Source organism: Mobula birostris, chromosome 4, assembly GCF_030028105.1.
Source record: "Mobula birostris isolate sMobBir1 chromosome 4, sMobBir1.hap1, whole genome shotgun sequence".
Taxonomy (NCBI): Eukaryota; Metazoa; Chordata; class Chondrichthyes; order Myliobatiformes; family Myliobatidae; genus Mobula; species Mobula birostris.
In genome coordinates this window covers 159858341-159871231 of record NC_092373.1, presented here as the reverse complement: position 1 = coordinate 159871231, position 12891 = coordinate 159858341, and the positions used below count along the sequence as shown (strand labels likewise).

General features: G+C 42.4%; 1 protein-coding gene across 1 annotated transcript in view; it reads right to left on the bottom strand.

Annotated features, from left to right (window-relative positions):
- hpse (heparanase) overlaps nt 1-8699 on the bottom strand; it is a 38503-nt gene extending 29804 nt beyond the window's left edge. Inside the window, exons 1-2 of the mRNA XM_072256334.1 lie at nt 8111-8699; nt 5696-5841 (exon numbers count right to left, since the gene is read on the bottom strand). Of these exons, the coding sequence (XP_072112435.1) occupies nt 5696-5841; nt 8111-8319 (355 nt within the window). The 5' untranslated portion in view covers nt 8320-8699. The remainder of the gene's footprint in view (nt 1-5695; nt 5842-8110) is intronic.
- Nucleotides 8700-12891: the final 4192 nt, after the last annotated feature.

Genomic DNA, 12891 nt, shown 5'->3' with positions numbered 1-12891 from the left:
AGCTGAAAGCAATTAAAATTTTCAGTAAACCCAGTTTTCAGATTTCCATCTGAATTAGAGAGACCATGAAAATTCCTTGGCAAGTAGAATTAAAAAGAATCCCTATGCATTCTATATACACGTCAAGAGCAAGGAACTAGAGAGCGAGTAGGAGCACTCAGGGACAAAGGGGAGGGGACATGTGCTTGGAAGCAGAGGATGTGGATGAGATGATAAGTGAGTACTTTATATCAGAATTTACCAAGGAGAATGATATGGAGAATAGGGAGATCAGTATAGAGCATACTAACTTGCTAGGGCATTTCAAGATAAATTAGGAGTTAGCTTTAAGAATACGAAGATGTACAAGTCCCTTCTGTGGTCGACCGTTCCCTTGCGATTCGCTCCAGGTCCAGCTGACCCGGCTGGTGGCACCTGGTAAGGGTCCCTTGCTCGGGGTTATGAGCGATGGCCAATGGCGGACCCAGCAGGAGACTGGTGGGGAAGGCGGAAGAGCTACAACTTTGGAAGACAATGGTTTCTCTGCAAGCAGATGATCACCAAGAAGAGAGGTGCTGATCTCTTTAAACTCAGCCGGCAGAAGGCAGAGGCAAACCACTGCTGAGCCTGCCAAGTACATGATTTCCCAATATGTCAGTCTCAATAAATGGAGCCACGAATAACAGTAGTGGAGTCGCGTCCGGCAACAGTAGGAATGAAGCTACCAGGGTCGTCAACAAGCCAAAGCCTCATGTCAGGATAGCTACGTGGAATATTAGATCTCTTCTTACACGAGGTAAACTAGAAAATGTGGTTATGGAAATGAAAAGACTGAAGATAAACATACTCGGACTATGTGAAACAAGATGGACGGGGGGGGATGGCTCAAAAGGGATGGGGATACCAACTGATCTATTCAGGAGGAAGTGAACGTAAGCACAGAGTTGGAATCTTGATAGACAAGGAAACAGCGAGAACTATCAATGGCAGTGTATCCACTAATGAAAGAGTGATGATGATTAAAATCTCCACTAAACCATTTGACATTAACGTCATACAGGTCTATATGCCAACCACAGACTATGACAATGACGAAGTCGATATGGTCTATGGAGAAGTTGAAAAGCTAATGAAAACAACTAAAAACAACAAAGTAACTGTGATTCTTGGTGATTTTAATGCCAAAGTTGGCAGCGCAAGAGAAGTTTTGACTGTAGGACCCTTCGGGCTTGGGGAAAGAAATGACCACCGAGAAAGACTGGTTGAATTTGCAAAAGCTAACAAACTAATGATTGCGAACACCTGGTACAGTCTGCCAAAACGGAGACTGTATACGTGGACCAGTCCTAATGGTTCAGTAAAAAACCAAATTGACTACATTTTAGTACCCAATCGGTTCAGGAATGGAGTGAAGCAGGTGAAAACATACCCTGGTGCTGACTGTTATACAGATCACAACCCTGTGGTATTGGACCTGAGTGTGCATTTGAAGATGATGAGAAAGGTCAAACCATCAAATAAGATAGACTTTGATTTACTCATTACGGATGAAGCAAAAAAGATCGAATATATGGTTGAAACAGAGAATAGATTTTCAGTCTTAGATGACGAGGGCAGCAACATGGCAGTGGAGAACATCTGGGAAAAGTGTAAAACAACAGTGACAGAAGTTGCGGAAAAGACTTTGGGTTATCGGAAAAAGAGCAAAAGACATAACCCTTGGATCACTGATCGGTTGAGAAAGTTAACTGAAGAAAGAAGAAAACTAAAACTTCAGGATAATGAATGCTACAAAGCCCTACACCGCTTGATTCAAAGAAAATGTAAGGAAGCGAAAGAGAATTGGGTGAATGAACAGTGCGAAGAAATTGAGCAGCATGAACGAAGTCATGATTATTGAGGCCTTCACCAAAGGGTAAAGGATATGACGAAATTAAAGAGGACCGTGCCATCAGCTGGGTGTATCGAAGACGGTAGTGGTAATCCATGCTACGAAAAAGAAGAGATTATGGGCAGATGGGTTGAGTATATCTCGGAATTATTTGAAGATAGCAGGATTGAGGATTTACCACAATTAAATCAAGTGACTAATCAATCTAAAACATTGATGTCAGAGATGGAAAGTGCGATTTGGAGTCTAAAATAGATAGATAGATAGATATACTTTATTAGTCTCGAGGGAAATTTGGTTTTGTTACAGCCACACCAACCAAGAACAGAGCGTAAATATAGCAATACAAAAACCCCCAACAATCAAACAACAAAATGCAAAACTATGCCAGATGGAAAATAAGTCCAGGACCAGTCTATTGGCTCAGGGTGTCTGACCCTCCACGGGAGGAGCTGCACGTTCGATGGCCACAGGCAGGAACGACCTCCCGTGCCGCCAAGTTTTGTATCACAGTGGAATGTGGCCGAAGTCCAACAGTAAAAAGTTCAATATCCAGTCAGAAAGGCAGTCGGTGAAGACAAGATTTCCACTAAAATTCTGAAATCACTTGGTCCGAAGGGAAAAACGAACCTTTTAGCAATACTAAACAACAGTTATATGACAGGAAATCTTCCGGAGGACTTTCTCAAATTGGTATTCATCACCTTACCAAAAAAGGCAAGGACGATAGAATATAACGAACACAGGACGATAAGCATAATGTCTCACTGCCTCAAGTTACTGTTGAAAATAATGTTCGGCAGAATGAAAGGTACAATCAGGTACAAATTGGAGAAACACACTTTGGTTTTCATAAAGGCTCAGGAACAAGGGAAGGAATATTTGCATTGAGAAACATCATGGAGAGATGCATTGAGGCACAAAAGACCATCTACATGACATCTACATGAACAAGTATGGTCTGGGATGGGAGAATGTGCAAATAAGGAACTTGTAATGGAACAGAAAGCGGTGGTCAGGGTAGAAAATGAGCTATCACCATGGGTATGTATTAAACGAGGCATAAGGCAATGCCGTGTTGGTTCGCTGGATTTGTTCAACCTCTATGGAGAACGGATTTTTTGGGAATGCGACCATCAGGGGACAGGTATTCCAATTGGAGGCCGGAAGGTGGACTTGCTATATGGAAAGGTGAAGGGAAAGAAAGGAAGAGGAAGGCAAAGAACAATGTGGCTGGATCACATCAAGGATTGGACCAAGCTGGACAAGACTAGAAATGTTGTGGATAAGGGTCGGGACAGAGCGACATGGAGGGAAATCGTCCACCAACTGGAAATTCCAGATGCGACCTAATGACGACAAGTCCCCACAACCTGATGGGATATATCCAGGATATTGAAAGCTAAGAGGTAAAATAATTGGGGCCTTGATCAATATCTTCATGATTTCTTCAGTCACAGGTGAGGTCCTGGAGGACTGGGGAATAGCTAATGTTGTTCCATTGTTCAAGAAGGGAAATAGGGATAACCCTGGAAACTATAGACCAGTAGGTCTCACATCAGTTGTAGGAAAATTACTGGAGAAAATTCTTAGAGATAAGGTCTAGAAGCAACAGGAAAACCATGACCTAATTAGGGATAGTCAGCATGACTTTTGTGTATGGCATCCATTGTGAAGGAACCCCACCAATCAAAGCACGCTCTCTTCTCGCTGCCGCCATTAGGAAGGTGGTACAGGAGCCTTAGGAGAACACACACCACCAGATTCAGGAACAGTAATTACCCCTCAACCATCAGACTCTTGAATCAGAGGGAATAACTTCATTGAACTTCACTTGCCCATCACTAAACTATTCCCAGAACCTATTGACTCACTTTCAAGGACTCTCCATCTCATGTTCTCAATATTTAATGCTTATTTATTATCGTTTTTTCTTTTAGTATTTGCACATTGGTTGTTTGTGGGCCCTGTTAGATGGTCTTTCATTGATTATATATTGTATTTCTTGTATTTACTGTGAACGCCACAAGAAAATGAATCTCAGGGTTGCATATGGTGATATATATGTACTTTGATAATAAATTTACTTAGAACTTTAAGATGTCATGCTCACCTTTATTAGTCAAGGGACTGAGTTCAAGAGTTGGGAATTTATGTTGTAGCTTTATAAAACTCTAGTTAGGCCACATCTGGAGTACTGCAGTCATTTCTGGTCACCCTATTAGTTCAAACTTCAAAGTACATTAAGGCTTTTGAGACAGTGTAGTAGCAGTTTATGAGGATGCTGCCTGGTGCCTGGATTAGTGGGCATGTGCTTTAAGGAGAGATTGGACAAATTTGGAGGGTGGAGATTGAGGGGAGACCCAATAGAAGTTTACAAGATTATGAGAGGCACAAATAGAGCAGAAAGCCCATACTTTTTACCCCAGGGTTGAAATGTCTAATAACAGAGAGAATGCATTTAAGGTATTTTTCCTCCTCTTCTTCTTGGGCCCTTAGCTTTTGGTGAAGCATAGATCATTGATGACCTCCTGTCTCCTCTTTCCTCTGTTCTGAGCCAGTTTCTCGAGCGTGGACCAGGAGTGTCCCCATCGTCTAATTTTGGCCTTGATGTCTCTCCTCCATGTGTTCTTCAGACATCCCTTTTTCCTCATTCCTTGGGGATTCCATTTTAATGCCTGCCTAGTGATGTTGTTGGTTGGCTTCCTCAAACTGTGGTCAAACCACCTCCATTTCTATTTGCGAATTTGTATCTCTATGGATTTCTGGTTGGTGTTTTCCCACAGTGTCTGGCTGGCAAGGCAAAGGAGATGTGTGGGTAAAGTTTTTTTGACACAGGGAGTAGTGCATGCCTATGTGCTGCCTGGGGTGGTGGTGGAAGGAAACAAAATAGAGGTATTCAAGAGGATCTTAGACATCTGTGTGAATGTGCGGGAAACAGAAGGGTATGGACATTTTGCAGGAATAAAGAAATAGATTAGTTGGGCATCTAATTACTAATTTAATTGGTTTAGCACTATATTGTGTGATGAAGGGCATGTTCCTGTGCTTAGCTCTTCTATGTTCTTTCTTCTAAATGCAGTGGAAACCTAATCAATTTTTGGACCAGTCATAGATGGAGAATCTATTCAGTGACATCCAAAGCTTGTAAAAGAATAAAAATTAAATCTGATAGTACTGTTTGGTAGGGACCCAAGGTGAAGGAATTGTAACATTTTTCCAAATCTGCATTATGTGATTTGGAGATGTTCTCATTCACATTGTAAGCACCTTCTTTAAGGTTAAAGATGAAAATTTGAGCGGTGCCATCAAACACAACTCGCTGAGTTGCTGCAATGCTGAAGGTTGGTTTGATGATACCGTCCAATGTTTGTGTTCCTACTAAGGTTCTTTATGACATTTTGCCCCAATTACAATTGGGCCTGTTGACTGACTGATCAAACTACCATATAGTTCTTCCAAATAAATTGAATTTTAAAAACAGTGGAAGCTAGAAACTTGACATAAAAACAGAAAATATTGGAAATAATCTGCAGGCCAGGCAACAACTAAGGAAAGAAAAACAGACTTAATTTTTCAGAATGGTGACCTATCTTCAGAACTTGTCTTTGTCTTTGTCTTTGTTCTTTCCACAAATGTTGCCTGACCTCCTGGGTGTTTTCAGCAATTTCTGTTCTTATTACATTTCTTTTAAGATGACAATCTTAATTTCAAAGCTGAATGACAATTTCAAAACTGGATCTTCTAGTAATATCATTATCCATCTTAATAATGCTACAATCTAAAATAACATTGACTTGGTTCGTAGACCAAGCTGCAGTTTACCTTGTGAATTTGGTGACTTCCAGCTACGTTCATATGGTGAAGGTTGAGGATCATTAGGTTCAAATAGAACAAAGTCAGCTCCAGTTCCACCAAACCTCAGATATCCAGGTGACAGGGCTCTTGTTAAAGTGATTAGCTTCTCTGATCTGGGTATAGGAAGAGACTGCATTACAAAGTATATAGTAGGCTGTTTAACTTTCCAAAGTGAGAGCAGGTCCACCCCTATATTGCATCAAACAGACACACATACCAAACAGAATATTCATTCCCATCAAGCGTTGGTTACATACCGTCAGTGGTCACTTTATTAGGTACACCTGTGTACCTGCTCGTTAATGCAAATATCAGCCAATCATGTGGTTTCAAGTCAATGCATAAAAGCACAGTCAGTTGATGTTCAGACTAAACAACAGAATGGGGAAGAAATGTGATCTAAGTGACTTTGACTGTGGAATGATTGTTGGTGCCAGACAGGGTGGTTTGAGTATCCCAGAAACTGCTGATCTCCTGGGATTTTCAAACACAATAGGCTCTAGAGTTTTTACACAGAACTGATGCAAAAAACAAAAAGCATCCAGTGAGCAGCAATTCTATGGGCAAAATTGCCTTGTTAATGAGAGTGGTCAAAGGAGAATGGCCAGAATGGTTCAAGCTGACAGGAAGGCAACAGTAACTCAAATAACCATGCATTATAACAGTGATGTGGAGAAGTGCAACTCTAAATGCACAACAGTGAGTGGTAGGTGCGTGGAATGTACTGCCAACGAAGGTGATAGAAGCAGATACAATAGCGTCTTTTAAAAGACTCTTAGATATGTACCTAGAGCTTAGAAAAATACAGGGTTATATGGTAGGGAATTCTAAGCAATTTCTAGAGCAAGTTACATGTTCGGCACAACTACGTGGGCTAAAGGACCTGTAATGAGCTGTAGATTTCTATGTTCCAAGTCAAACCTTGAAATGGATGGGCTACAGACCATGAATATACAAACGTTTGTACATTCAGTGGCCATTTGATTAGGTATAGGAAGTACCTAATGGAGTGGCCACTGTGTGTATCCTGATTAGTTGCTTAAATGGGCCACAAGAATAGAAGTTGATTAAGAATCAACAGGCAAAACTATTTCCTTTTATGCAAATGACAGTATCCTGGGATATGGTCTATTTTAGTAATCCATATGCATGCAAATTAACGTACAGAGAGAGAATTTGAATTTTATCTGACACACTATACTATTTGATAAGTAACTACCAAATAATGATTGACACAAATCTCAATTATTATGACATTAATCACGCATTCCAATTGTTCGATAGTGTTTCAGTCCACATTATTTATTGATGATGGGTAGTCACCGTGTGAACAAGGAAATGGTCTGCCTATTGTCACATCATAAGCCACGACGAAAAAACAGATTTTGTCTTAAGATTGAGGTTTAAATGTTGATCAGCAGAATTTCCCCGATCATTCTCTAGAAATGCCATGGGATCTTTCACTTCTGCTTGAGAGATGACTGACGCTTTGGTTATTTTTATATTTCAACTCTGGTGACGGAGCATTTTCTTAATACTGTACCAGTTAGCAAAGAAGGCAATGGAATCTTGAAGTGCAAAAGAAATATAACATTACTACTTTAACAGACTATTGATCTGTTGTTTGTACCCTAGATAAAGGGGCGAAAAGGCTTTCTCGGATAGATAGGTAATTCCAGAAAAAAAAAACAAAATCGCACTTTATATGTATAAAGCGAATCTAGGAGAAAATATAGCTGCATGCATAACTCTCTATCAATAAGTACATTATTGCACAGAAAAGGGGTAATACACCAACACTCCGCCGCGTTATTAGCTTAACATCTTCGTCTTTTGTTTCCTCCGCAGAAGCCGGACTATTCGCCCCGAGGCTGCATTTTCAAAGTGCACCCGTTTCCCCACAATGATGAAAGACTGCCCACCTAACCTCCCCCCATCACCCCGACACAGTACGAAATACTACAAAAAAAAGGAAAAAGAGAGGAATATGGAAAGTAAAGAAAGAACTCCGAGCAACGGGACAGAGGGAAGAGAGAAAGAGAGAACAAAGACGGGATTTTCATATAAACTATACAGTGGCAGTTTCCGGGGTTATTGTACAAATCATTCGTACGATCCAGTCCCGAAGTGTTGTACAGATCCCTCAGTGAGCAGAGTCCCTGAACAGAGAACAGAATCGGGTTTGTACAGACGCCTCAGCGAGTACCGTCCCGGTAGAAGGTGTACAGACCACTCAAGTGAGTATCGTCTAGGGGTGGGGGCTATAGACCCCTCCGTGAGTACCGTCTCGGGGTGTGACCAGACCCCTGAATGAGGCAGCCCCGAGGGTTTGTACAAACTAGTCTGATGCTGAAGTACCACCTCCGTTCACCAGCTACTTACTGTAATAAATCCAGGGCATGTTGCCGTAGAAGAGCGGCGTCCAGAGCCACCGACAGGAACCGAGGGCTGACGGTGCGCAGGTGGCGAGCGAGGTCAGCGTTTACTTGCACCGATTTGGCCCGCACCCTGGAATCCGAGGCAAAGGCGCGGAACCCAACCGCCAGGACGCAGCTGTGGAGCCAAAGGTACAGCAGTGGCAGGGAGATCATGGTGCAGTTCCTCCAGTTCCAGACCCTCGACCGAGTCCCAGCCTGGGGTTGAAAGCAGACTGATCGGCGGAAAACGTACTCCCCCTTGCACCAGCTCTCCTTGTCTCGTATTTTCAGCGACTTTCGCTGTCCTGTCTTGCCTCGGTCCCACCCTGCCTTTTTTTTTGTCCTACCTCCCCTTTCTCGCCTTTGGGTGTCCTCTCTTGCTCAAAGCCTCTTTAAATCGTGAAATAGCCAATCATATTTCTATTTGTATAGCGTAGAGGGAACACGACGCCGCTTTCAAATACTTCTTCAAAGTTTTTATTAAGAACTTCAGACAGGCGGATATCGTGCTGGTGGACTCGGTCAACTTCTTTGCCGTTTCCCAATCCTCTCTCAGGTCTGTTGTCACCTGATTATTTGGCAAAAAGCCAGCCGCAAAACCCATTCTCTGTGCCCTAGTGAATGACTCATTGCGAACTTTATGACAGTCCCAAGCAAGTTACCATCTCAATCCAGTGCACCTTTTTTTAAAGCACCAGGTTTATTATCACTGACTTACGTTGTGAAATTTGTTTTATGGCAGTAGTAGCGTCTAAGAATTGCGATAAGTTACGCATAAATATATAAAGCAAAAAAAAGGAATAGCAAGATCACAAAATCTGGAAAGAAAGGGGGAAAGACGCAAGAATTAAAAAAAATAAATCGGGGGGTGGAGGGAGGAGAGGAGGAGAGCTAGGTGAGAGGTAAAACGTTTAAGAGATGGATAAGACGTAGATAACAAGGATATGGAGGGCTATGCTCCCAGTGCAGGTCGATGGAAGTAGGCAGTTTAAATGGTTAATCTAGCATGGACTAGATGGGCGGAAGGGCCTGTTTCTGTGCTGTACTTCTGTATGACTCCATGAGAGCAAACCATGGGAGTAAGGAAAGGAGGAGGGGTGCTGGGGGAGGTGATAGGCAGGTGAGAAGATGTAAGATGCCAGAGTGGGGAATAGAAGGGAAGGGTAGGTAATTTTTTTTACTGGAAGTAGAAATCAATGTTCATGCCCTCAATTTGAAGGCCACCCAGAAGGAGTGTGAGGTATTGCTCCTCCACCCTGAGATTGGCCTCATCGTAGCCCAAGCGGAGGCCAAGGATTGACAAGTCAGAACAGAAATAGGAATCAAAATTAAAATGGTTGGCCTCTGTGTTAATTCCACTTTTGGCAAATGGAGTGGAGATGCTGGACAAAGCGTTCCCCCAATTTGCGATGTGTCTGACCAATGCAGATGAGGCCACTTCGGGAGCACCAGGTAAAATAGGTTTCCTCAATAGATTTGTAGGTGAAGTGTTGCCTCATCAGGAAGGACTGTTTGGGGCCCTGAATGGCGGTGAGGGACGAAGTGAATAGGGACATGTAGCACTTTGGCTGCTTGCAGGGATAAGTGCAAGAGGGAGATTAGTGGGGAGGGATGACTGGACAAAGGATTACAGAGATCCCTGTGGAAAGCAGAGAGTGTGTGGGGGTAAAGATGCGTTTGGTGCTAGGATCCCTTTGGAGATGGGGGAAGTTGCAGAGAACGATGTGCTGAATGCAGTGGCTTACGAGATAGTAGGTTAGGACAAGAAATCTATCAATGTTAGGGCAACAGGAAGATCTGGTAAGGAAATGGAGGAGTTGTAAGTGAGGGCAGCATCAAAGGTGGAAGAGGAACAACTGTTCTTTGAAGGAGGAGGATATCTCAGACATCCTGGCAAGGAGAGTCTCATCCTGGGAACAGATACGGCAGAGATAAAGAAACAGGAAAAAAAGGTATTGCAATTTTACATAGCGTGGTCAGGGGTATAGTCAAATAGCCATGGGAGTTGGTAGGTTTATGAAAGATGTCAGTAGACAGTTTGTCTCCTGAGATGGACACAGAGTGATTGAGAAAGGGGAGCAAAGTGTCAGAAATGGACCAAGTGAATTTAAGGGCATGGTAGTAGAAGTTGGAGGGAAAGCTGATGAAATTGACAAGCTCAGTATTGGTATGTGAAGCATCACCAATGCAGTCATCATTGCAAGTAAGGAAGATTGGAAAGCATGACCAGAAAAGTCTTGAGCAGGAACTGTTCCAATGAAAAGGCAAGCATACTGGGGGCCATGACTACCCCCTCAGTCTGGAGAAAGTGTGAGGAGCAGAAGGAGAAATTATAGAGAGAGGACCAGTTCTGCCAGATGGAGGAGGGTGATGGTGGAGGGGAACGGGCTGGTTCTTTTGTTGAGAAAGGAGTGGAGAGCTTTAAAGCTTTCTTGTTGGGGGATAGAAGTGTATAGGGACTGGACATCTTTAGTGAAAATGATGTGGTTGAGGCCAGGGTACTGAAAGTTGTTGAGACGATCAAGAGCATGTGAAGTGCCATAGATGTACAGTTGAAGTCAGAAGTTTACATACACATTAGCCAAATATATTTAAACTCATTTTTTCTCAATTCCTTGACATTTAATGATAGAAAACATTCCCTGTCTTAGGTGGGTTAGGATCACTACTTTATTTTAAGAATGTGAAATATCAGAATAATACTTTACTTCCTGAGAAAGCTGAAGAAATTTGGCCTGTCCCTAAAACCCTCACTAATTTTTATAGATGCACAGTAGAAAGCATTCTCCTAGGGTGCATCACCACCTGGTATGGAAGTTGTCCTGTCCAAGACCGAAAGACGCTGCAGAAGATCGTGAACACAGCCCAGCACATCACACAAACCAATCTTCCGTCCTTGGACTCACTTCACACTGCATGCTGTCAGAGCAGTGCTGCCAAGATAATCAAGGCTATGACCCACCCAGCTAACACACTTTTCGTCCCTCTTCCCTCCGGGAGAAGGCTCAGGAGCTTGAAGACTCATACGGCCAGATTTGGGAACAGCTTCTTTCCAACTGTGATAAGACTGCTGAACGGATCCTGACCCGGATCTGGGCAGTACCCCCTAGATATCCAGACCTACCTCTCGGTTTTTTTGCACTACCTTACTTTCCCTTTTCTATTTTCTATTTATGATTTATAATTTAAATTTTTAATATTTACTATCAATTTGTACTCCAGGGAGCGTGAAGCGCAGAATCAAATATTGTTGTGATGATTGTACGTTCTAGTATCAATTGTTTGGCGATAATAAAATATAAAGTATAATAGTAGAAAGAATGTTTTATTTCAGCTTTTTTATTTCTTTCATCAGTTTCCCAGTGGGTCAGAAGTTTACATGCACTTTGTTATTATTTGGTAGCATTGCATTTAAATTGTTTAAATTGGGTCAAACGTTTTGGGTAGCCTTCCACAAGCTTCTCACAGTAAGTTGCTGGAATTTTGTTCCATTCCTCCAGACAGAACTGGTGTAACTGAGTCAGGTTTGTAGGCCTCCTTGCTCGCACAGGCTTTTTTAGTTCTGCCCACAAATTTTCTATCAGATTGAGGTCAGAAAATGATGTTAAGCCTGGTTCATCCTTGGGAGCAATTTCCAAACGCCTGAAGGTACCACGTTCATCTGTACAAACAATAGTACACAAGTATAAACACCATGGGACCACGCAGCCGTCATACCGCTCAGGAAGGAGGCGCATTCTGTCTCCTAGAGATGAACGTAGTTTGGTGCGAAAAGTGCAAATCAATCCCGGAACAACAGCAAAGGACCTTGTGAAGATGCTGGAGGAAACAGGTAGACAAGTATCTATATCCACAGTAAAACGAGTCCTATATCAACATAACCTGAAAGGCCGCTCAGCAAGGAAGAAGCCGCTGCTCCAAAACCGCCATAAAAAACATCAGACTACAGTTTGCAAGTGCACATGGTGACAAAGATCTTACTTTTTGGAGAAATGTCCTCTGGTCTGATGAAACAAAAATTGAACTGTTTGGCCATAATGACGAGCATTATGTTTGGAGGAGAAAGGGTGAGGCTTGCAAGCCGAAGAACACCATCCCAACCGTGAAGCATGGGGGTGGCAGCATCATGTTGTGGGGGTGCTTTGCTGCAGGAGGGACTGGTGCACTTCACAAAATAGATGGCATCATGAGGAAAGAAAATTATGTGATATATTGAAGCAACATCTCAAGACATCAGCCAGGAAGTTAAAGCTCGGTCGCAAATGGGTCTTCCAAATGGACGATGACCCCAAGCGTACTTCCAAAGTTGTGGCAAAGTTGCTTAAGGACAACAAAGTCAAGGTATTGGAGTGGCCATCATAAAGCCCTGACCTCAATCCAATAGAAAATTTGTGGGCAGAACTGAAAAAGCGTGTGCGAGCAAGGAGGCCTACAAACCTGACTCAGTTACACCAGTTCTGTCTGGAGGAATGGAACAAGATTCCAGCAACTTACTGTGAGAAGCTTGTGGAAGGTTACCCAAAATGTTTGACCCAAGTTAAACAATTTAAAGGCAATGCTACCAAATACTAACAAAGTGTATGTAAACTTCTTTCTTTTCAAATCTTTCTGTTGTATATATAGGAAAAATAACATGAGTACATCGAAGTAACAACACTTACAATGCCTCAAAAAAAACCATCATCTTAAAGATTGAGAACAAAATTTTGTGATAACAAAAAAAACCTACTGAGCAGAAAGTTGAGA